The 27,234-nt window shown below is 38.3% G+C and overlaps 2 protein-coding genes across 2 annotated transcripts in view; both read left to right on the plus strand.

The window, feature by feature from the left end:
- Positions 1–4,310: 4,310 nt before the first annotated feature.
- LOC140150353 (uncharacterized) lies at positions 4,311–5,609 on the plus strand. The gene has a single exon (XM_072172361.1). It carries the CDS (start codon positions 4,311–4,313, stop codon positions 5,607–5,609), a length of 1,299 nt encoding a protein of 432 aa, XP_072028462.1.
- A 10,658-nt stretch (positions 5,610–16,267) lies between these two features.
- The window catches only part of LOC140149928 (beta-hexosaminidase-like), a 40,951-nt gene continuing 29,984 nt past the window's right edge, over positions 16,268–27,234 (plus strand). The window contains exons 1-5 of the mRNA XM_072171944.1: positions 16,268–16,452; positions 17,533–18,252; positions 21,627–21,902; positions 24,387–24,544; positions 25,809–25,961. Coding sequence (XP_072028045.1) covers positions 16,413–16,452; positions 17,533–18,252; positions 21,627–21,902; positions 24,387–24,544; positions 25,809–25,961 — 1,347 coding nt within the window. The 5' untranslated portion in view covers positions 16,268–16,412. The remainder of the gene's footprint in view (positions 16,453–17,532; positions 18,253–21,626; positions 21,903–24,386; positions 24,545–25,808; positions 25,962–27,234) is intronic.

Below are 27,234 nucleotides of genomic sequence, written 5' to 3' on the forward strand. Positions count from 1 at the left end.
AAACAGTATACAAAGACCAAGACGAGAAGGACAGAAAACTCAGTATGCCGCATACGACGCCTATGTTAACAGTTGATGGAGGAGAGATGGCCAGCATCCACAGTCAGTTAATCTTTGAAGACTTGAAAGACCATGCCATTAGACAATCTGTGAAAGGCAAACTGGCACATAATGCTAAAAACAACGGACAATTAAGAGCCAACTCAACGGTATCATGAAGATGTGGATCTACAACAACGCAATTATACCCAAACTGACATGGGAGCTCACCATCTATAACTTCCCAATTACGTTCCTCGATAATCTGGAGTCTACCTGCACCAAACACTTGAAGCGATGGGCTGGAGTAAGCCGATGCACTACCAACACCGCCCTATACCGAAGTAGGAATAGATACGTAACAGCTAAAGGCCCGGTCACACTATGACGAATAGGGGTGAACGGCAAGCGACGTTAAGCTGCGAATTGCAATTTTGAATTTACCGCCACTCATCGTGGGTTGCCGTTAGTTGTCGCTGACGAATCCGTCTGCGACCGCAGACGGCCGCAATTATTCGTCGGGAAATTTTCAACATGTTGAAAAGTTTGTGACGACAAAAAAGTAGTTGTGATTCCGTTCAAATTTCGTTGGAGACCGCAACCCTCATTTCTTTGGCGTCTCTAGTCGTTTTGAGGTCGTCACAATTTCGTTGGTAGTCGTTGTCAACGTCCATTGACGAATAACCAACGGCAGGCGACGTCACATCTCGAACCCTGACGACACGTTGCGGCAAGCAACGAAATTGTAACGATCTTGGTGCGACAGTGACTTGTCCGGAGAGTGACGGATATTGTTTGCGAGTATCGTTTGCGAGTACCTGCGGCATTGAAACGGTGGTCTGCGATGGGTTACGATTTTTAAACGATGGTCAACGATTTTAAACTTTTTGTGCGATTCATGAGATAGATATATGCATTTGTAGGATTGTAGAAATTAATCAAGTTTTTTTTTATGGTCGTTGACAACGACTACCAACGAAATTGTGACGACCTCAAAACGACTAGAGACGGCTTCCCACGGTATGGAAACGTCAAAGAAATGAGGGTTGCGGTCTCCAACGAAATTTGAACGGAATCACTTTTTGTCGTCACAAAATTTTCAACATGTTGAAAATTTCCCGACGAATAATTTCGGCCGTCTGCGGTCGCTGACGGATTCTCAGCGACAACGAACGGCAACTCACGATGAGTGACGGTAAATTCTAATCAAGTCTTTTTGTGCGATGTTTGACGTTTTATTGACGTCAGTTCGATTTCAATAGACTACCCGGCACGATGCAATTTTAAAGTTCATATAAAAGAAAATAATATCAATAATAATCAAAAATATTAATATTTCTGATTATTATTGATATTGATGATAGTATTTTTGATCATTATTGATATATTGATATAGATATAATAGTTTGGATTATTATTAATATTGATTTTCATATTTTGATTCCTATTGATATTTATATTAATTTTTTGATTATTTTTGATATGTGTAAATATTTTTTATTATTATTGATATTGATATTAATATCTTTGATATTATAATAGGCCTAATTGATATTGATATTAATATCTTTGATTATAATAATTGATATTTATTTTATTTTTTTATTTATTTATTGAAACATACACTTTTGTATCAGTGGCACACGCCTAACCAGCGGTGCGTTCAAAAACAACATTATAATACAAGAAACAAATTTAAAAGACAAATGAATATGTACATGTAAAATTGTGGCATTAATACGAAAGCAAAAGAAACTGTCTGTCTTAACCCAAGTTGGTTTGAAATGGGTCGTTAGCAGGAAATAAAACAAAATGTAGAAAATGAAAATATAAAATTAAATTACATACTGGCATGACATGACAATTAATGGACATTAAATATTCTTCAAGACAGAGGATCTCAAAGACCATGCACGTTTTAAATAACTTTTGCAAGACACATCAAAACAATTGTTGACTTCTTCATTCTCACAGTCCCAGGGGGTTCCCAACATAAGGCACAGTTTTACATCCAAGTCCCCTGCCATAAAAAATTGCCAGAACATCTCTAAATTCTGGTCCGAAAGATTACGCTCTAGCTCGGAGAATTCTTCAGTACGTATATCATTCAGGGCGGTGCATGTAAAGAGGAAATGGCGAAGATCTTCTGTACCATTTTTGCACAAAGGACAATTTTCGTCCATGCCTACAGTCCAGGAATGAATTCTACCATTAAGGGGAAGAGTGTTAGACCGTGCCTTAAATTTGAAACTTGCTCCGTGGAAATCGTTTTTTCCAAAAGATACTTCTCCATTCTAAGTTCTTTCTTATACAAAACATAGTCATTAAGAGAAGATTTAGCTTTGGCGTTATCATACCAATTACTCTCGTACATTTGTTTGTTGGCTTCCTTAAAAACGTTTTTTGCCCAGCGTGGATTTGCTGTTGAATCGTACCCAAAAATATAGTCTAAATCGCATTTATTAAGAGCGGATCGGACAGAAGACAGCCATTTAAATCTAATTTGATCGATATTACAGTCAAGACTTAATAATGCATTGAACAGTAATTTGGGCCATCGATGCATGTCCATACAATTAAGGCGCGCATAGAAATTTACCTTGATGCGATCTTGAATAGTAGCAATTGACTCCCAGCCCAAGTCCCCATAAAGAGCAGCGATAGGGGTATTACGAGAAGCCTTCAGGATGGATCGCGCCATTTGAGTTTGCAGATTTTCAATACTTTTGGTATCCGCTACATTGCAAATCCACACCGCGCTAGCATAATTAATACACGGAAGGGCTAGATATTGATGTTAATATATTATTGATATAGATATTAAAAGTTTAGATTATTATTTATATTGATTTTACTATTTTTTATTATTATTATTGATATTTATATTGGGTTTTTTAAATATTATTATTGATATGTGTAATATTTTTGATTATTATTGATATTGATGTTAATAATCCTGATTATTATTGATATAGATAATAATTTGGATTATTATTGATATTGATTTTACTATTTTTGATAATTGTTCATATTGATGTTAATATATTTGATTTTGATTGATATTGATATTTTTGAGTGGATGATCAGAACGTTGTGAAGAGTGGGAACGCCAAAGGGGACTATACGACCCGCACACACACAGGCTTTGATGTCGGCTGCTGAGTCACGTCATCATCACCGCAATCCACCGTCAGTTGCCGTTCCTTGCCGCAAGCAAATCCGCTGCCAGCCGTCTGACCTCGTTGCTTGTTGTAGGGTTCCGTCGAGACTTCGTCACTCATCGCCCAGACAACGTACGGATTTGGTCGCTAGTCTCAGTTTCCTGCCGCATCCTCTCGTCCCTTGCCGTCGTGTTGTCGCTAAAGGTCGTTCCCACTCGTCACCGAATCTGGTTTTTGCTCTTTTTGTCGTCGCTTTGCCGTCAACATTTTGTGATTTTCAAGTTCGTCACCTTTCGTTGCTTATCGTCCGTCACAGTGTGACCGGGCCTTAAAGAGGCTCATCACTTCTGTAAAGTGCATGCATGTCACCAAGTACCATCTCAACAAATACTCTATAGATGGAAGCACTCAAACTCTGTACAAAGACTGTCTCCAAAAGACTGGAGGATGGGTATAGGTTCTCATACTAAGACACACATACCGTAATGCGCCGTAATGGCGGTTTGTTGGCACGTTTCTGTCAATAACGTTATAACTAAACTTAGCAGATAGAGCAAATTATTCTTTGGTTCACCTCAAGTGCGGTTTTGACATTGGTGCATTATCGCGGTTGCGCTACAAGCGTGCCAACAAACCGCCATTACGGCGCATTACGGTATGTGTGTCTTAGTATGAGAACCCATACCCATCCTCAAGTCTTTTTCTTAATACGGACATCAGTCGTGGAATTCTCCGACCGATGTCCATAATTAAAAAGATGAGAACGGGTATGGGTTCACATGCGTGTACTGTCTACGCGATTAATGTTATGTGCGAGAGATGCGCACCTATACCATGTATACGTCACTACCAAACTTAAGGCGAACCAATGTATACTTTTTTGGATTCCTTTTTGGCCAGACGAATAATTGAACATTATTTTCAATTTTTTTTTCAATTTTGACCCCATGTTTAACCTTAATTGACCCCTATCAAAAATTGCCAGAACTTTGATTATGTTGAAGAAGGCAGCCCAAGCCAAATTGTTCAGCATCCTTCAGGCAAATCAAAAACACTCTCGAACCATAATGATTTGATCACAGAACATTACCGCTGCGCTCCTACTACATTATGCAAATGAACCTCAATGCACACCCTGTGTATATTAGCATCACTAATCACAGCATCACTGTAGAATTTACTGAATACGTCCTGCAACATGATATAGATATCATGCTTGTGACAGAATCCTGGTTGTATAATGACGATCATGTCGTCATAGGCGAATGTACACCACCGGGTTACTCATTTTTGAACATACCAAGACCATCAGGTAGATGCGGTGGCATAGCCGTTTTGTTCAAGAGTCAACTCCAGCTTCGCTTGAGATCAACCACAATCACTACTACCTATTTCGAATTTGCCTGCATTACTGACAATGTCGGACTCCTTAACCTAGTTGTCATATATCGACCCCCTCCATCACCAATAAATGGTTTTCGGCAATCTGACTTCATAGTCGAATTTGATAGTTTTATGGATGATGTTGTGTTATTCCCAGGACAACTGCTACTCGCAGGTGACTTTAATGTGTACTGGGATGAACAAGATAGATCTGATGTGAAGCAATACTCCAGCATCATTGCTTCTGCAAGTCTTCATCAATATGTAACCGTTCCAACTCATAGGAGTGGCCACATTCTTGATCACGTGCTATGCTGCCCTGATGAAAACTTCATCCAAGACTTTTCAGTGCATGAAAATCCTTTAACATGGCATCACTGTGTCCATTTTAAACTAAACTTAGCAAAACCGGTACCCCAGCGTGTCACACAAACTCTAAGAAATTATAAGAGCATTGATGGTGCAGCATTTTCACAGGCTTTAACCGATCACCTGAACCCTATTCCAAATGTTAATAACCCTGGTGAGCTGTACAATTGGTACAATGGAACTGTATCTGATTGCCTGGATGAATATGCTCCATCTGAAACCCGAACCCGGACTATTAGAAACCGCCAACCATGGTATAATCAAACCATCCATACTGCTCGTCAAGACCGCCATAGAGTAGAAAGAAAATGGCGTAAGTCACGATCTGAGTCCGACAGCCAAAAGTATGTGACTGCCAGAAATAATGTCACTAAACGTATTGTCGAAGCTAAACAGTTCTATTACTCTGATAAACTTTCGGGAGCAAACACAAAGACTGTTTTTCAAACTGTGAACAGTCTCCTAAACAGCAAAGTTAAACCCTTGCCTGTCCACAATGACCCAAAAGACCTGGGAAATAAATTTGCCCAGTTTTTCAAGAGTAAAATCTATAGATTCGCAAAGAACTTGAATCTTCATGTGAAAATGTCGACCCCTCTCAGTTTGTTGACAGTTGCCCTGGGTCTTGCGAAGTTCTCTCCCAGTTTCGCCACATGACCGCAGACGAGATCCGCAGAGTAATCGCAAAGGCATCCAATGCTTCCTCTGTGCTAGATCCTCAACCAACTTGGCTTATGAAGCAGATTGTGGACATTAATCTAACTGCCCTTACTACCATAGTAAATGTTTCATTACAGACAGGTGAATTTCCAACTCTGGCACACAAGGCAATTGTGAAGCCACTGCTAAAAAAGCCATCTTTGGATAAAGATGACTTAAAAAACTACAGGCCTGTCAGCAATTTGAATTTCACTGCTAAGTTGATTGAGAAATGTGCTTCCTCCCAATTAGTTGATCACATGGATAGCAACAACCTCTCTGACCCGATGCAGTCTGCGTATCGCCCAAAGCATAGCACAGAAAGTGCTTTGATCAAAGTGAGCGACGACATCATCAATCACGTCGACTCAAAGAGAGTTACCTTTGTGGTACTCCTGGATCTAAGTTCAGCGTTTGATACTGTGGACCATGCAATCATTCTGAACCGCTTGCAGAATCGTTTTGCTATCACTGGTTCTGCATGTAAATGGGTGCAATCTTACCTTAAGGGTTGGACTTCTCAGGTCAGCATTAATGGTCAACTCTCTGACCCTGTTTCAATGGATTTTGGCGTACCCCAAGGATCGGTCCTGGGTCCCCTTCTCTTTTCTGCATACACTGTTCCGATAGGTGACATTGTTCAGAAGCATGGAATCAACTACCACATTTATGCAGATGACTGTCAATTATATGTATCTTTTAATCCTCGGATTCCTGGTGACAAGCAAAATGCTCTTGACAAAATCTCAAGTTGCATATCAGAAATCAGAGCCTGGTTAACTGTGAACTATTTGAAACTCAATGATGTTAAAACCGAGTTTTTTGTCGCTGGTTCTGCCTACAACATCACTGCATCTTCAGTTAGCTGACATTGAACTCACTATTGGTTCATCAAAGATCACACCATCTACAGTCGTCAGAAACCTCGGTGTCTATTTTGATAGCACAATGTCACTCAATTCTCACATTGACAACCTTCGCCGCTGTATTTTATTCCACATCAGAAATATCTGGCGAATCCGGAGCTTTATTGATTCAGACACATGTCATCACACAGTTCGTGCTTTGGTCATTTCACGCCTTGATTACTGCAACGCGCTTTATACTCGCCTGTCATCTAAGAATATGAGCCGTTTGCAACGCCTACAGAACAGTGCAGCGCGTGTTATATATGCTGTTGGTCGTCTAACTGAAGCTGCGCCATTAATATCAAAACTGCACTGGCTTCCTGTGGCACACAGAGTAACTTTTAAGATCTTGCTTCTTGTGTACAAGGCACTTCATGATCAATCACCTGCTTATATTGCTCAAATGTTCTATTATTATGTTACTGCTCGCCCACTCAGATCTTCAAATGATCCTTCACGTCTTGCAATTGACAGATTCAACTCTGTTGCTGGAGAACACAGGTTTCCTGTTGTTGCTGCCAAAGCATGGAATGGTCTACCACAACACATCAGGGGAGCCTCATCTACAATCACTTACAAGAAACTCTTATTCCGACTTTCTGGTTGTTATCGCTTATGTATTTTGCTCATGTTATTTTTGTAAACGCAATGTTGCTTTGGCGAATTGCGTCCTAAGAAACTTTTGTATGTTTGTATGTATCACCACCGTGATATCATAGTATACCACGACTCTATCACCAGTGGACTTCGGGTATATATATAAATGCGCTTTTATAAATGCGCACGTGACATCTACAAGTCGCCATACCGTGTTCAACGATGTAAGGTACCCGGATGTGCACAAATTCCACACGCAAAAGTATAGGCGAAAATGACAGGTTACAAGGAAAATTGCTTTTGCAAAATAGTGGCATTGATTGCAAAGGGCAAAATAATTTGACCCGAAACATAAACTCTTTATTTGGATTTTCCAAAAAAAAAAAAAAAAAATTAATGACGGAAAAGCTAGATATAGCTGATTTAAAACTTATATTTCATTATTTCCGTGCTAAATGGGCGTGGCAATTGGCCATATTGATGACGAAATGTGATTCTTACTGGCATTAAGGTCAGAACTGAGTAGCTGCCGATGATGTTATTTGATAATTTTGCACGTGATGATAGGGAACTTAGGGGCTGTCATTTTTCGGAAGGAATGGGTCATGGATTTATTTATTTGAGATATATACCCCCCCCCCCCCCGTAGTGCCGCCATTACCCTGACCCTAATTTTAACTAATAGGCTAGATGTCCCCGCCCGACCTCCTCAACCCTAACTTACTCATTCGCTCGCTCACATCACAGATGCACCTTTTTGTGTCCCCCATGCTAAATCGGTGATCTGTACACCCTTTGACGTACAATTTAGAGTATAAACACGTAGATGACTGTACATAATCTAATCATCCCGGCTGGAAGATGTTGAGGAAGACTCGTATACTATACATCACGCTCATACGTTATATGACAATTTGACGTACAATCACGTATGTGATGCATGGTTTGAGGTTTATTCAGCTAGTAAGTTAGATCTCGTCATACACATTATTGTCATGGTATTATATTGTAATTGTATACGTCAATTTTGTTCAGTTTGATTCAACCGGCTTATAAAGTTTTACTTTACACGGAAGGGGAAAGTTAGCAAAAAACAATTAATTTATGAGTGTAAAAGGGGGTAGGGTGGTTTTGGGGGAAAGGGGGGTTGGCAAATAATATTTATAAAATTATAAGTAAGGCGAGAAAAAAAGAAACCCTGTTCTACGGCGGACGGACCTTTCAAGTAGGGTCGGTCGGTTGGTATTTTTTTAAATTTTTTTTAAACAAGCCAAAAAATCACAAAAATCTGTAAATAAATTTCAATTTGAGAAAATACAAAGAAAAATATTGTCCTCAAATTTCCGAAATTTGGGGTCGGCATTCATTTGTACAGGAAAAATGTGTTTCCCAATTTGTTCAAAATAAATAAATAAATAAATAAATAAATAAATAAATAAATAAATAAATAAATAAATAAATAAATAAATAAACATTATTTATGTTTGTACATGGGGGGGGGGTGCTGTGCAATAATCATGATCCTTCGATATCCATAATTTATCCTTGCAAATTTATAGCATCGAACCTCCAGCCAATGTTCCTTGCCAGTGCTAGCCACGAAACAAGGTCACAACTGTAGCCACTCCTTCAATGGTCGCCATTTCAGTGATTGACAGTGATGTAATGCAAATATGGCGCTGGCCATCTGGTCACGTGCGCATTTATAAAAGCGCATTTATATATACAACCGAAGTCTACTGATCACTGTCAAATCGTGAAGAACTACTCCTTTTTCACGTCAACTAGATCATTGCGCAGCACTTTCTCTCCCTCTACAGCCTGTCTTTAAAAAAATTGTGCAGGTGGAAAGCGCCATAAGTGGCAATTACAAAATACTGTTGTGACATGATGCTTACATCAACATTTTTTTTCAATTTTGACCCCATGTTTAACCTTAATTGACCCCTATCAAAAATTGCCAGAACTTTGAACATGTTGAAGAAGGCAGCCCAAGCCAAATTGTTCAGCATCCTTCAGGTAAGTCAAAAACGTACACTCTCGAACCATAATGATTTGGTCACGGAACATCATATAGGCGTAGATCCGGGGGGACCCCCATATTTTGCCAGGGGGGTGGTCCATACAATCATCCACCCCTCCCCCCAATGTTGACGCCTGTATGTGGGTTTCTTTTATTTATTCCACTTTTGCACCATATTTCATCAATTTAGTTTCAATATGGCAAAAATTTTCGCGCGCTCAAGAAAATTTTTCCAACCCCACCCCCCCCCCATGTCAAAAAGTTTTACAGGAGAATGTGAAATATTTATTTATCTTTAATCTGTGGCAAAAGGGAATCATTATACCTGTATCATGATAAAACAGTAAAAACATGTACAGCCCTATTCCCTAGTAAATGTGGCACAAATGTGGTTTTACCCTTTCATTGTTAACTAAACATATCTCGAGATTAAAACAAGCAAATTGAACAGAATAAACGTCATTTGCAAACTAAGACTTCGCCCTTGACGTCGATGTACACATCATGTCACAACAGTATTTTCTAATTGCCAAGAGGGCGCATTTTACTTGCAAAATTTTTCTTTGAGAGAGGCTCCCTAGAGAGAGGCTGTATATCCGTTTCTCTCCATCCTCTTCCTCTCCCCGCCCTCTATCTCTCCCCCTCCTTCCCCTTTCTTAACTTTCCTTTTAGACAAAATATTTAATTCAGAGCTTTAAAAGTTTATCCAAATAATTCAAACCTTTTTTCCTATACATCAACCAGAATACGAAATACGGTCGTGGTCAAACCTGTTTTGAAATAATTGCGAAATGCTTTAGAAAGAGCCTTTATCTGATCGTGTTTGTTTTTGATATCTACAAAATGATTGGCATAATAGCCACCGGAGACGTGTTTTGCCAAACACCAATAACTGTCACTTTGTATGACAAGACGTTATCTCCGCATCGAATGATATCGACTCTTGTTTAGTTGACGGTGTTCTATAAAGGCGGACAACCCGGGGGGTACTCACGTACAAACGCTATACGGGGATGTGCCGCCCAAATGGGTTACTTTTTCACAGACAATCCTTAGACATGGGTCGGTCTTTCAAGACGAATCCTTAAGAATGGATTTACCACAAAAATCCTTCGACATGGGTCCCTTTTCTGAGATCTTCACGTAAAAAATCTCTGATGATCAAATCAGATGTAAACTATGCACTGAATACTAAAGTAGCATCACATACTGTAATATTTTTGGTCTTTCGATAGAAAGTCACAAGATATTTAACTTATTTAACATGTATTTAAGGAATACTTGAGTTTACAAAACCTTAGACAAGGGTTCATATTTCATGAAAAATCCTTAGACATGGGTCTCTGGTTTTTTTTTAATGACCCTTGGAAAAGGGTAAGGGTTTTGCCTTGGGCCACACACCCCCGTCGAAGAATATTTCAAGAACCCCCTCCCCGGAGCGGACAATAATTTCTAGCTACCATTATGTCATATTTCAATGACACAACTAAAAGCCCTGGAATCGTCTTTATAGAACCCATAACAGGCTTTTTGTGTGTCAGCTTTATTTGTCTCAATATGTGAGTGCAAACACCGCTATGTCACGCTCCCTCCGAACTATCTTTCCCGGATACCTGTGTGACTAAACGCCAATTATAAAATTTATTTCATTAATGGTGCTAGAGACATGATCATTTTACTCTCACTGATTACTAGCTTTACACACACCTTAATCGTGGGAAAACAAATTGCAAATTTTCGCTCGCTTCGCGCGCATTGTGCCCTTCAGTTTATTATTTCATCATTTACCTTAAAATTGGCAATTTTTCCGCGCTTCGCACGGAGTTTGTTTCAATAAGTTCAATCTGGGAGCAAAAGTCGCTGATTCGAATTGCACATTTTTGCGCGCTCGCGCGCATTTGTCCAAATCAACGGTTCATACTTGGATCATTTTAGCTTCAAGTAGCCTTAAAATTGGCAAACTGGGGGGGGGTGCTGTGCAATAATCATGATCCTTCGATATCCATAATTTATCCTTGCAAATTTATAGCATCGAACCTCCAGCCAATGTTCCTTGCCAGTGCTAGCCACGAAACAAGGTCACAACTGTAGCCACTCCTTCAATGGTCGCCATTTCAGTGATTGACAGTGATGTAATGCAAATATGGCGCTGGCCATCTGGTCACGTGCGCATTTATAAAAGCGCATTTATCCTTCGATAAATCCTTCGACATGGGTCCCTTTTCTGAGATCTTCACGTAAAAAATCTCTGATGATCAAATCAGATGTAAACTATGCACTGAATACTAAAGTAGCATCACATACTGTAATATTTTTGGTCTTTCGATAGAAAGTCACAAGATATTTAACTTATTTAACATGTATTTAAGGAATACTTGAGTTTACAAAACCTTAGACAAGGGTTCATATTTCATGAAAAATCCTTAGACATGGGTCTCTGGTTTTTTTTTTTAATGACCCTTGGAAAAGGGTAAGGGTTTTTGCCTTGGGCCACACACCCCCGTCGAAGAATATTTCAAGAACCCCCTCCCCGGAGCGGACAATAATTTCTAGCTACCATTATGTCATATTTCAATGACACAACTAAAAGCCCTGGAATCGTCTTTATAGAACCCATAACAGGCTTTTTGTGTGTCAGCTTTATTTGTCTCAATATGTGAGTGCAAACACCGCTATGTCACGCTCCCTCCGAACTATCTTTCCCGGATACCTGTGTGACTAAACGCCAATTATAAAATTTATTTCATTAATGGTGCTAGAGACATGATCATTTTACTCTCACTGATTACTAGCTTTACACACACCTTAATCGTGGGAAAACAAATTGCAAATTTTCGCTCGCTTCGCGCGCATTGTGCCCTTCAGTTTATTATTTCATCATTTACCTTAAAATTGGCAATTTTTCCGCGCTTCGCACGGAGTTTGTTTCAATAAGTTCAATCTGGGAGCAAAAGTCGCTGATTCGAATTGCACATTTTGCGCGCTCGCGCTGCATTTGTCCAAATCAACGGTTCATACTTGGATCATTTTAGCTTCAAGTAGCCTTAAAATTGGCAAACTGGGGGGGGCTGTGCAATAATCATGATCCTTCGATATCCATAATTTATCCTTGCAAATTTATAGCATCGAACCTCCAGCCAATGTTCCTTGCCAGTGCTAGCCACGAAACAAGGTCACAACTGTAGCCACTCCTTCAATGGTCGCCATTTCAGTGATTGACAGTGATGTAATGCAAATATGGCGCTGGCCATCTGGTCACGTGCGCATTTATAAAAGCGCATTTATATATACAACCGAAGTCTACTGATCACTGTCAAATCGTGAAGAACTACTCCTTTTTCACGTCAACTAGATCATTGCGCAGCACTTTCTCTCCCTCTACAGCCTGTCTTTAAAAAAATTGTGCAGGTGGAAAGCGCCATAAGTGGCAATTACAAAATACTGGGGGGGGCTGAGCCTTAAAATTGGCAAACTGTTTGCACTTCGCGTGGAAGTTGTTAAGAGGAACTTAATCTTTGAGCAAAATGCCACTTTCAAATTGCAAATTTGTGCGTGCTTTGCGCGCATTTGTCTCCTTCAATGTTCATAGTTGATTATTGGCAGCTAAACATGCTACTTTCGCTCCGCTTCAACATATGTTCGAGGATTTTACACCAACCTATCTCCCCATATCACAAAGAAATTTACGCCACTCCTGCCCCCCCCCCCCCACCCACACACTTATGAAGTCCTGCACCGTCACCACTGATCAAAGGGGCCCGTGCGTTCACATTGCCCCCGGGCCCGTAATGGCTCTCGGCGGCACTGCACCCTAATCAATCCTTAACCTATCCTCAACCATTGCCCCAATATAATACAACTCCAACCCGGAAAACTAACATTTACTTAAACCCAGAACCCTTACCCTAACAGTATTTTTAGTCTTATTACACATAAACGTGCTACTTATGTTTTAATTACTTAATTATGTCTTATTAACATTGATTGAAATTGGTATTTTTATTGCTGAGAAACCTTTCACAGAATTTGGTAAAAAAATCTCGAGTGCACAAGCTTTTTTCTGCTGGATTAGAATTTTTCTTGCGTGTAACTGCTTTTTTCTTGCATGTTAGAAATTTGATAAACAGGTCCATGCGTGAATTTTGTATGGTGACCTATTTATCAAATTTCTAACCTGCAAGAAAAAAGCAGTTGCACGCAAGAAAAAATTCTAATCCAGCAGAAATAAGCTTGTGCATTCATTTTGTTGTTGTTGTCATTTTATAGAATTGTCGATTTTTTCAAAATGTTGTGAAAGGTGTCTCCTTTATTTTATTAGCAATAGAAATAGCAATTTTGATGACATGAGGCTAAATAAAGTAAATAAAACGTTATTACAAATTCATGCATTGATAACATTTACTATGTCCGATTTACAGGGGAAATCAATTTTTCCCCTGATGCCCTTTTTGTGGTTACGACAATAGTTTTGAATTAGCTTAAAGGTTAGTTGGGCTTGGTGGGTTTGTATAATGTTCGCAGAGTTTGTGTAAGGTTAGGAAAAACTCTCCAATGCCGGGGAAAACCGTAAAAAAGTGTTCTATTTTTTTGGTGTGAATGAAAATTTCCTGGGAGCTTCCTGATTTCACCTTTTTTTTTTCCACCATGTTAAATTGTTTTATAATACATTTCATCTTGTCAAAACCAAAAGTTATTTACTGACCTGACAGTTTCGACCATCTTGGGCGATGACCATCTTCAGAGTGATGTTTTTCTCTCCAACTTCTGTTTACCAACAGAGGGCGCACCAGCGCCCAAAAGTGGGTCATATACGTGACTAAGATAATGGGCCACCCGTCTCTGTTCATTGTGTTCGGTGCTCTCTTCCTTATCCAGATGGCTTCTCTGATACGACGGGCTCCTGAATTACATTCCTTCTCAAGTACTTGGGCATCTTTCCAGTCAATCACATGATTTTGTTGAACGGCATGGTCCGCGATAGCAGATTTGGACTGTTCGCTAGCCGATTGTTTTCTTGTTTGACGAGTAAAAGTTCCTTTCATGATGCAGTCATGTCTACAGTAGAATTCATCTCGACCTTTGCAGGACTTAAACCCCATTAAAAGCTATTAAACCAAGATAACACTCATTGAAACAGCTCAACTGATTAAATCGGATCTTCTCTGCTTGTGCACATGTGTCTGTTTTATATGTGCGATATCGCTATGAGGTGCTATAATACAGCTTCAGTTGGGTAACTGATTATAAAGGAAACGCAAGGAAACAATGGTATGTGGACCTTTGTTCACGAAATAAGACAATGGCCTGCTTTTTGTTAACCAGCATTCTTGAAAATGAGCAACATAATGATTGTTGACTTAACACGGTTTGGAAATAATTTCTTCATATTTTTGGTGTTATCTGTCGTTTACATATCCTTCCTAAAACACAAAGTGCGACTATTTCCAAACACCTAAATTAGCTAAAAATGTAGGACATGGTACAAAACTATATTTTCTAGAATTTCATAGAATAGTTTAAATGTAGCTTGTACCGTTTTTTTGTGGCATCCTTCAGAACGGAGCGGGCCGTTACCAATATAGCTCAATATTTTCGGTCAAATCTCCATTCAATTAACACGGGGAGTTGGCTAGCTATGAGCTAGCTATGCTTTGCCCTCACTCATATTCTACGAAAGTGCGACTATTTCTGAACATCTAACCTAGCTGTAATTTTAGGTCATGTTAGAGAAATATATTTGCTAGAAGTTTGGAGAATAGTTTAAATATTGGCCGGTTATTTTTCACACAGTGATGTTAACTAGGCAAATGCAATATACTTCTAACATACACTATTTGTAAAGGTCGCGCGTCAATGGTGAGAGCACTGTGTATTGTGTATAGGAAAACGGACAGTAACTGCAGTATGTACTATGAGCTACTTTCTCAATTTCTTTTTTATGCTCTTTCAGTCTTGTTTCAAAGCGACGCCCAGTTTCACCTACATAAGTATTATCACAATTTGCACAAGGAATTAATTTCATAAATGCAGTCCGTGGTACTCATGGGGTCTCTTTTGTCCTTTGGATGCACCAACAATTTTTCTTAAAGTGGTGTGGGGACGTACTGCAGTGGCTATACCGTGTTTTCTAAAAATGCGAGTGGCTGTCTCTGTCATTTTTTCAACATAAGTTATGACCGTATGATCACAAGTCCTTTGCTTCTTTCCGTGGAATTTTTGTTCTTACTTTGCTTTTTACATTCCATCTTGCGCGCTTGACATGATTAAAAGTCCACTCAGGTCTTTGTCCTCCTTTTCTGAAACAACACTGTTCATCCTGTCCTGTGATGTTGGTATAAAACAGAAGTTGGAGAGAAAAATATCACTCTGAAGATGGCCATCGCCCAAGATAGTCGAAACTGTCAGGTCAGTAAATAACTTTTGGTTTTGACAAGATGAAATGTATTATAATGAGATTCTACAAACCTAATGAACCTCTTCAAGAATACATGTTAAATTTGTCATCATTTTCGTTTTATTCAGTCTATTCTGTTTTCAGCTTTTTAAGGGTAGACGAGGTATTGTTGGTCGAAGCAACCTAAAAATCAATTTTCATTATCTAGATCCATATATTATTGAAAATTAACACCTTGGTGTTTTACAAAAGTTCATTCTACAAATCGTATACTTTGCAAACTTGCTTAATTTATTGTTGTTAATGAGTTATGTACGTTTTACAAAAGTGTTGTTGTTTCAGCCCTCTTTACAACATTACTCAAGAACCGCAACACCTATAAAAGTATATCTGTGGTATTTTAATTCTTCTACACACTCGCTATGAATTGAGCAATGCAGTTTTTGCCCAAGCTCACTACCATTCGTAAGATGCTGTGAACTACCAAATCACAACAGTTTAAAATAATTAATAACCTTAATATCATTATAATTATAGTAAGAATTTTCGACCAGCACGGTGATTCCTACTTACATGATCGAAAATATGATTTTCCTTTGGATTTGTACATAAATTCAAGAGAATCTATTTGTTATTTTACATTTCATAACAGATAAGGTATCTACTGTGCATTCGCATGAGATAAACTGTCAACTCAGTGCAGCTGTTATTCCTTTCATAATTATCTGATCGTTTTTGATGGACATGACAATGATGGACAATGTCAAGTATAAAACTCCAAACACAGTGGTTTTACAGTCTATTTGTTTGAGTTGGAGACGGCGGGCACACAAGGAATCATGGAGCGCCTTGTGGTATTGTTTTGTTTGGTTCTTGTAGGTAAGTAAGTGTATTTTATTGAGACTTAAATGTGTATTGAGCATGGTTATATTATTATTATTATTATTATTATTATTATTATTATTATTATTATTATTATTATTATTATTATTATTATTATTATTATAATTGTAAAAATTTTGGATGCTTTTCATGCTTTTCACAAAAATGTCGCAATATTGTCAGTCAAAGTTTAATTCAATGTGGCATGAGCCTGGTCAATAGCTGGATGTTCTTCCTTCGTTATTTATTCAGTGACTACCTTTTACTTCTGAAGAAAAAACCCATATTGATAACTTAACACTTGCACTTTTGTATGATGATTGTTAAGCACAATAATTGTTTTACAAGTAAGGCTTTGTAAAAATTCTATTAAATGAATCTATCAAAAAGTTTGGCCAAGGAAAGAGAAAACGCGTGGATATTTTTTGTTTTTTTGTTTTTGTTTTTTGTACGTGAGTGAGTGTTTTACTTTATTGTATTGGATATTGTGATTTATAAAAATTAGTAAAACTTAATAAATAAAAAATCTTTGTATTTAATGATATTAATAGTAACTTTCATCAACATATCATACAACAATAAGTTCTCGCAACCATTATGTATCTCCACTCAGGTGTGACTCAAACATTTATTTACAATAATAACAACTATAAACTTTTATCTTTCAAAACACACAATAATTACTGTCAGGATATCTCTAATTACGTAATCTCATTCTCATAAAGACATATGTACACAGTAATTGGTCAACATTGGTGGGAAATTAGAATTGCAGTAGAGACACGTGGTATAAAAATAAGCAGAAGTACCAAAGCAGTTTAAAGGATTCAGAAATTATGTAACGATACCTCAATTTGTCTCGTTATTTTTACGTTTCACTATTAATCAGACAGATATCAATATGTTATGCTAATGTCTTACGTAATCAAATTTTAATCATCGCTAAAAACAAAGGTACAATCTTGTATATATCATAATAAGTAGCCTAAATGTCATCAAAGTTATGCTTGAATAGAGGTATATAATGGTTACGGAAACTTATTGTCCGCCCCTCGTATTACTCTTTTTTATACATAGGTAGTGTGTCTTGTCAACTCGACACCCCTCAGAAAATTGTCGACTACCTATCCAGCAACTTGCAAGTGCAATATACAATCACAACCAACATGGAAGATATTGGCGGCTTCGCACGCACAAAAGGCTTCTTGACCTTCACCAACAACGGCAACACAGATGTTACGGACACTAGCTGGGAAATCTACTTCTGTTCAATCCGTCTATTTGAACCAGAAACCCTGCATGCAGATCCGTTATTGGGCAAAGAACTTGGTACCAGCAAACTTGCAGTTTATCACATTAATGGATGCCTACATAAGATCAGTCCAATGGCTGGGTTTACTGGTTTGGCTATGGGAGTTTCAGTGAGAGCTGATTATGTGACATCAGATTGGCAATCTTCCCGCACTGACGTCAGTCCTAACTGGTATGTAGTAGCATCAACGGCAGAAGCGAGAACAATTCTATCAACAGCAGGACAATCTCTTGACTTTGTGACGGACTTTACTAGCCCTGACCAATGGAAGCGGCGTGATTATGACACATATAATCCGTATAGCCCGGAAGATCGGTACGAGCTGAACGCAGATGTTTCCGATTTGGGTGGGAATCCTCTTATAATTACGCCGACACCCAAGGAAGTAGTCTATAACTCTGGTAATAAAGTAGTTGTGTCTAGTGGTGATTGGGTGGTTGTAAGCGGTGAACCAGCTACCGATAATGCTGCAAACTACTTGGCTGGTAAGTCAGGGGGAGGAGGGGTTGCAAACCATCACGAATTTTCTATACTAAACGAATATAGCGCGTTGAGTTCGATATAGCTCTGGGTCTCCTCTGTCTGTTGATATCAAAATAAGTACAAACGTCTCCATTATTTAATATGCCATTCTGAGCAGGCAATTTTGAGGTCGCCATTGGATTAACACATAATCATGAAATCTTCATAAACAATTCTAAATTTGTTATGTGGTGTCAAAGCAAAATTATCTTACTTTAAAACCATCGGGGTACGACCGTGTACAACACTGCAAGTATGTTAATTTTCCATTTGTAATTGCTAACAGTGTATTTTGAATGGGCTGTCAGCCCTGTATCTTCGCCAGCCTCGTACGTCACGTGTTGCGCTTCCTATGCCGCCTGATTCTGATGTCATTATGTGAGTGCGCCATCACGAAATATGAAAAATCTCTGTTGTACACAAAATGTAGGACAAAATTCGGGTTTCGGCTAAAAATGATAGAAACAAACAATTGTCAACAAAAGTGTTGCTAAAGGAGTATAAGGAAATCCCTATTCTAATCTTAACACCTAGTTTGAAATCAATATACATTAAAATACTTTCATAAGTGTAAAAAATGATAAACAAATAATATGCTAAGGTTGCACAACCCCTACCCTCTTGGGCCAAGGGTCGCTCTTACCCCGGTTAGGCGACGAAAAAAGAAAACCCTGTTCTACGGGCCCGACCGACCCAGATTTTGAAAAAATTGGGAAAAAATAGACAATTTCAGGAACAATTTTTTTTTTGTATTTTCCCAAATGTGACCCGGCAGCACAAATGAGCCGTAAATTCCCTAAATTGTATTCTGAGCTACGGTGTAAAATGTGTACGACGGTCGTATTCATCGGTAACTTAAGCTGGCCCGACATCGATCTCATTTTAATAGTCAAATACTAATCAATAATCATATTGTTGAAGTGGATAATAAGCTTATACCTTAGATGGCTATAGAAATTTTAATAGCCCTGGTCTTTGTTTGCTTTGGCTAAATCCTGTTCAAGTGGTGGGTTACTGGGCATTGCATCATGTATAGGTAGAGAAAACTTTCTTAAACCTCGTTGACTTGGGGATGATTTGAAATGACCGCCAATTATGACTGTTTGATATTTATTGCCAGCAATGTGGAAAAAGAGACACATGTAGAAACGAAAAAAGCTATAATTTTGTTGAAAGAGCAAAGTTTAACAAACCATAACCCCGCTTCTGGATATCGTTTGAAGTCAAATGATATACCATTTTTAAGTTTATGATGAAATTGACAAAATTGACCGGGGAGGAATTTTCGACTCATATGCCGTGAACGGTCACAAATTGCAAATATTTACAGATTTTGGTGATTTTTGGGTCATTAAAAAAAAAAAAAAAGCCCGTCCGACCGACCCTACTTGAAAGGTCCGTCCGCCCGTAGAACAGGTTTTCTTTTTTTCGTCGCCTTACTGTAAACTTTTCCTTGTTAAAATTAGTGCAAAAGATGGCCCCACAATTTACTCTAGTCGTTTGGCAATACGGAAGTCGGCTACTTGTCTCGGTCCCAGCCGGTTTGTGTTCACTAAACAAACCGTCTGGCGACAACCCCAAAATGACGATCGCTGATTGGTTAATGAATTTCCAAATTAAACTGTTTTCAATTGGCTATAGGACGTGACTTGTGTAGGAGTATATCCGTATGTCCGTATTGACAATTGCATGCAATTGATTGGGTCTTCGCATTTTGTACAGTACTGCTGCTTTCTTCCTTATCCTTCACTTTTGAGCTGTTAAGGTTAGCAACTATTTTAAACTGTTGCGATTTGGTAGTTCACAGCATCTTGCGAAGGGTAGTGAGCTTTGGCAAAATTGCATTAATAATTTCAGAAAGCTTCATAGCGAATGTGTAGAAAAATTCAAATATCACAGATACACTTTTGTAGGTCACGTGGTTCTTGAGTTATGTTGTAAAGTGGGCTGAAACAACAACACTTTTGTAAAACGTATATAACTCAATAACAACAATAAATCAAGCACGTTTTCAAAGTATATGATTTGTAGAATGAACTTTTGCAAGCAAAACATCAAAGTGTTATTTTCCAATAATATATTTATTTAGATAATGCAAATCAATTTTTGGCGGCTTCGACCAACAATAGGAGCACGTGCGCTGATTAAAAGCTTAAAAGCTTAAAAGCTGCTGCCTACAAATTGCATTGTTTCAGTTTAGGTGTGCTTAATGTAAATTCTAGCAACTTGACCTGCGGGTCACAATTAGAGTTCGAAATAAAACCTTACTTTTTTACAATACCTACTCTACCCTTAACATGATTAGGTAGAAAGAAAGAACAGTTATCCACAAAGTGTTACAATTAAACAAGACAACAAATACTTTAATTGTGAAACTTTGGCCCAAAGTTTGGGTTGGTAAACTGTTCTTTCTTTCTAGCTTTGGGTTGGTAAACTGTTCTTCCTTTCTTATTAATTGTATTCAGTTTTATCTTGTAGCGAGCAATAGTCCCTCATAGTGTTTATGTGCAGGATGTGTAGCTCCATTACCTACTTTACGTTTAAGCTATTCCTATAGTTTAAATATCTACCACCAGTCACCGGCACTAGCTTTGAAGTTCAGCGTATGCTGCATTGGCTTAGCGTTGTTTCTTGTGTGTTCATACGCGCCACTGTGATCGTAAAAGTATGCCAAGTAACGCTAAGCTAAAGCAGAACACGCTGAACTTCAAAGCTAGTCCTGGTGACTGGAGGTAGATATACAGACTATAATTTGTTCATACTTTTTAGACAATGTTCGAAGATCACTGAAGGGGGGCAACCAACCCCTTTGAATTGTCTCAAACAAGATCACCTTTTCTACTAATCTTGTTTCCTTTAAAAGCGCATTTCGTGATCCATAGCCTCATCCCCCCACCCCCACTTTTCTCAAAAAGATTTTCGTACCACTGGAAACCTCTGGCTACATAATGTTTATGTACCACAATTTCTTGCAGATTAATTCGTTTAGCAATTGAATTTCGTTCTGGCATACCAGAATGAAATTACAACAGTGGCCTATGGAGCAGTGTAATACACATAATCATGCGTAACTCGCAAACGCAAAATCGGAATCAACTGAAATTTTGGGAATAAGCTTTTTTCGTAGATATCTTCTGACAAATGTCATAAAAAGAGGATGCTAGGATCACGAAATACTCCTTTAATATTTGCGATGGCGAAATTGGTGAAAATTTTTTATATTTATTTCCGGCCGATCATACCACAGTTTTTCCATGTGGTATCTTATTCTTTGTGAGATCTGTGTAACAACCATATACTATAATACCGTAAAGCATAACTTACTTCTTTAACACAGATAAGCTGGGAATGAAATGGGTAGACGTAAGCAAGCAACCACTAAGCCGATATATTCTGCTATCAATCGGTCAAGTTGTCGACACAATCGGCAACAATATTGACAATGATGAGGCATACAGAATTGACGTTCAGACAAATGGAGAAACCGTTATGGTTGTAGGTACGACGACCACTGGCGTGATTTACGGAGCGCAATCAACGTGGAGCCTTTACGTCAATAGCCCGGAACTTCCAGAAGTTACGGTTGTTGATTATCCAAGATTTGGATATAGAGGTACGGAATCGAAAATTATCCCTTTGCTTTGTGTTACACTTTCCATTATTGTACCTGGCGCTGCTATATGTTCATCAAATCATGTCTATTCAAGATCTCAACATTTGTACTTGGTTTATTTTCTACTCTTTTCGAAACCGACTGCAGGTTTAATGCAAAGTTCAGAAATTTGTACAGAATGTTGACAGGATGGTTTCTATTTGTTTTTAATTTACTATCATATTTTGCTATGGTAGAGCCGGTATACACCAATACATTAAAATATTAAACTTTCAAATTACATTTAACGTTTTTATGCATTATTTGACATGTGTGCAACTTCGCAATTTCCGATCCCATCCGAATCTCAATTTTAAACATTGTATTCTATTCGTTTCGTCGATGATACCTTCGTGATTATTGAGCGCTCCGAATTAGGTTTCTTTCAACACATCAACAAGCTAGACGATAACATCAAATTGTGTAAAGACGCACGCTAGCATTCTTAGACTGTCTGATCAGTGTGAAGAACGATGGTTGGTTAACATATAATGTTTACAGAAAACCCACGCACACTGATCATTATTTACAATTTGGATCGCATCACCCATTGATACACAAGTTGGGAGCAATAACTCTACAGTACAGAGCAGATACCATCATTAGCGAGAGCGAACTTATCCCAGATGAGAAAGACCACATCAAAGAATCGCGGAAAAACTGTGGTTACCCGAACTGGGCGTTTCTGAAAGCCAACAAGAACAGAAAAGACTAAAAGCAGTCCGACGGGTGTGGTTCAACCAAAAAATTTTGCGCCATATTCCCATATAGCTGGACTGTCAGAACGTGTTAAGAAACACCTGAAAGCTTTTGGGATTTCCTCGTCATTTAAGCCAAATAATACCCTCAGTCACAAGTTCGTACAAGTAAAAGACAAACAATCTAAACAAAACGCTTGAACTTAGTGTACGGATTTGTGTGTGGTGACGCCGATTGCTCTGCTCCCTATGTTGGCGAAACAAAACAAGCATTGAAAGCTAGACTCAATCAACATAGGAGGCCCAGTACAAAACTACCAGGCTCAGAACTCCGCCGTGTACCTCCACCTTAAAGACACTGGTCATAATATTGACACAGAGGACGCAGTGATTCATGATAAAGAGGAGCAGTGGCACAGCAGAGGCATCAAGGCCTGGGAGAGAGTAAAGCAGCTATCACTTAATAAGAAAGGGGGACTGAGACACAACTTATCTCATGCATGGGACCGGGTCATCAAGTCTCAAAATGTCACATGACCAGCTCAGTGGGTCAGTTCCCTGATGGAGTCTAATGGTTTTAGACCCAACGTAACAAGTTTTAAAAATGTAAGTTCCAGTATTCTGTGATTCTAACGACTGGATGACTGAGAACATTCACTATTTAAAACAAAATTAAACTTGTTATAGAAAAACGAATACATGAACATTGTTGGATTTTTTTCTTTTCTCATCGTTGCAATTGAATCGAAAAAAATCAAATATATCTATATGCTTTTCCATTTTTTTCTCCTATTCGTATTGTTATACTTCTGTTAACTACAATGGAAAACGATCATAGTGGGCTTCTTTTCGGGTTGTTTTTTTAATGAAAACGATAAATGATCAGAGTGGGCCTTATTCGTTTCTTTTGGACATAAATAATCGTATAATAATAATGAATAATAATAAATAAATTTCGGTATTTATATAGCGCCTTACCACAGATCACGGATGAGAGTTCAAAGCGCTGTAATTTCGCTGCATGGTGAATCATCACAATCAGATCGCATCAACTAGGCATTGTGCAGCCGGAATAGCGCAAACCTATCCGCACTTAGATTGTAACATCCACCATTTATCTGTGTAGCTCCCCAAATTCCATTGGGTGAAGGAAGTTTTTGTTAACCAAACAACTAATCACCGATTTTTTGAAAGCAGGAGGAAACCGGAGATCCCGGAGAAAACCTGCGAGAGCGAGCATGGAATCGAGATAAACCAAGTGCACATGGGTCCTTGGGCCGCCTCGGGGCTTGAAACCGGGACCTCAGTGGTGCAAAGCGAGGGAACTACCGATGCGCTAACTCGCCCTAAATATACTTAATTTCACAACTAACGATCATTCACACGGTCCCTTTAATCTAATGCAGTCATTGAGAACTCGTCAAAACCGCTACGCTGCGATTTGATATAACACTGATGATATTCACATGTCGCCAATGACTGACCGCACTTCGCAAAAAGTGGGCTTACAAGCTGTATCAAAATGATTGATACCTATCAGTTTTATTGATAACGAATGAGTCTGATATATCAAAATTCAACATAATATCCAAACAATTTGTAGATTAATTATATATGTAACTATATATATATTCTTTCTAGCCCCAACAACAAAACACGATCAATTTCAACGACCAGTCCGTCGTTTGTCTCATGATACAGATTGCATGTTGTGAAAAAATGTCTTATTCACGCATCATTCTTGTAGGTATGATGGCTGATGTTGGGAGGAATTTTGTCACCAAAGAATCCATCTTAAAACTTCTTGATGTAATGGGCATGTACAAACTCAACAAGTTTCATTTTCACCTCTCCGATGACGAAGGATGGCGAATCGAGATTCCGGATCTACCAGAACTCACTGAAGTAAATATTTTTCTCAAATGCGTGCACATTCTACAATCATTCCATGGCCTGGTATTTTACCATTTTGCGGTTTGGGAACTATTGCAGAATTATTGCAAAATAGGGGTCAAGAATTGCCAATTTTAGTAGGCAAACAATATTTTGGGCCTGTCAGCGGGACAATTTGGGACATTTTTGCTCCATCCTCTGGCTCGGTGACCCCGGTAATCCCCTGCCCTGGTTGTTTTCTAGTTCTTAAAAGACATTCAAATCGTACGTTGTGTTGAATTTAAGAAGAGAAGAAGTTTATACATACAAAATTTAATTTCTTCTTTTTATTTTTATTTCAAAGGGTCTTTGCATTGTAAGCACTATAACGAGGCGGAGGATGTGGCGGAATTTCCACCAAAAAAAAGGTTGAGCGTTCTGAATGTAAATACGTGACATCATAGGTCAATTCAAGTTGTTACTTTGCGGAAAGGTGCTTTAGACCTTCTGAGATCTAGACTAGTTTGTGGTACTTGCTATACATGTACTATAGTACAATGGGCAAAAGAATTAAGGTACCAGTTATGTTCACCCCTGTATATCCAAAATTAAAACGAGCGTCCAATATCTGTATTCTTTAGCTCTGATTTTACAGAAATGGCGAAACCTTTGCACTTTAATAAACCAAAGCACGACGCTGGTTCTGTTGTTCGAGAACGCGTTGTGTGTAAATCAATTTCCTTTTTGAATCTTTTATTTTTTTGAACATCGTGTCTTTAATCATCAAAATTCATCAAAATTCAAGATTTTGATACCTTTGTCACGTCATAGATGTGCTAACATAGCCTGCTAGTGGTTCAGCCGAAAGCCGTGTATTTAAGACAAAATAGGGCATTTACATGAATCTGTAATTTATATACTGACAGTATATAAATTAGCTACATATATTCTAATGGGGCTTCAACTTCGTCAATACTGCTGTTTTCTTTCTTTGTTTGTTTGTTTATTTTTGTTTTTTGCTAAATTTTATTTCAAAAATACCAAATTTGAATGACTTATCCTTCACTTTTAAGGAATTTACAAACAATTTAATTTTTTTTACACTTGCGCTGGGATCACTGAGTGGGTCTTTAATTCTTTTGCGCGCTGTAGTTGCTTTAATTTCGTTTCTTTAATTCAGCCACCTTTTTGTCCGCTGGAAATCAAATTTTAGATACATACCTCAGTATGAATTAGGGTGACAGGTGTCAATCAACGCACACGATAATTATTTCACACACACCATCATTGATTACAGATAGGCGGTTATCGTTGTCATGACTTGACAGAGACGAAATGCGTTATCTCACAGCTAGGATCGGGCCCAGGTATAAGCACATCTGGATCGGGCTTTTATACTGTTGCCGAATACCGCGAAATCCTACAGTATGCTGACGATAGGGGTATTGAGGTAGGTATTTTTTATTTGGTTTACTTTATTGACTTTCTTTTTTTTTTTTAAATATAAATTTTCAACTTTTCTCTTCCTTTTGGCCCGTTATGTTTTTCTTTGAGTGTCGCCACCATCTCAATAAAGGCATTAGACCTCAATTAGAGACAATAAAAGAATTAAATTACCAGTTACTTTCAGCCCTGTACACAGTACATTTCTCAAAATAAAACGCTTCTGACGCGTTCTGCATTCGTCTGAAGTGTTCAATCGGAAAATCTTCAGATGACAATTCCATGATTAAGTCCAGGAATTATATCAAGTTATATGACTTCGTCCACGCCTTTATGGGTTGAGAATTTTCTTTGTGCAAGAATGTACTACAGATGTCTAAATAAATGTTGCCAAAGAAGATGATACATCAGAACACGTCCGATGTGTTCAAAATAGACAGATTGCGATGTTCCATATGCGGCACGTGGACCGTGCGTTTAAACGTATACGCACGTTCAAACATTTATTGGCTGTATATAGTTTACCAACGATTTTGGATCCAGCATTCGGCCTTTATGCGGCCAAATGTTTGAAATCAACATCTGGTATACTCTGGAGGGCGTTTACATGATTTTTAATGAACAGTGACCTATGTAATAACGAAAAGTTGGCTTCATTTAATTTTAGAACAGGCTTAATATGCCCCTTAAAATGGATTATTTTTCAGTGCTTCCCGATTAAAAACCTAAATATTTCTGTAGATTAAAGACCACTACATGCATATAACATGACTTTATTTTCAAAATGATATTTTTTCGTGTTGAAAATTAATCGCGTTCAAGAACCGTCGTAACGCCGTAAAAATATGTCAATTTCAACGCGGATCGTGCGTTTGCAAACCACGTTTGTATTAAAAAGGCACATCGCAATGTCATTTTTATACGGCCGATCTCACATGCATTTCAATGGACAATCTGTACGAATGAACTGCGCGTGCGTGTGAATGAAGTTAAATTTTCACACCTCCCTGTTGCTTTATTCAAATGCTTGTAATGATTTCTTACAAACAAAAGGGATCATAATAATAGTTAGACTTTCCTACGTATGTTCATTATCCTTGACTGTCTTTAAAATATTGTGAAATGGACAAATTTTGTGCATTTTCAACGTGGTCTCCACGTTCATTTTGAACGTGCAAAATCTTCAAAACTAGCTAAATACGCGACCTCGCTTCGTTACAGGAGAGTGGTTTTGAATAGATGGACAGGCGTACGATCACGGCATTTTGAAATTGCAATCT

Source organism: Amphiura filiformis, chromosome 4, assembly GCF_039555335.1.
Source record: "Amphiura filiformis chromosome 4, Afil_fr2py, whole genome shotgun sequence".
Lineage (NCBI taxonomy): Eukaryota > Metazoa > Echinodermata > Ophiuroidea > Amphilepidida > Amphiuridae > Amphiura > Amphiura filiformis.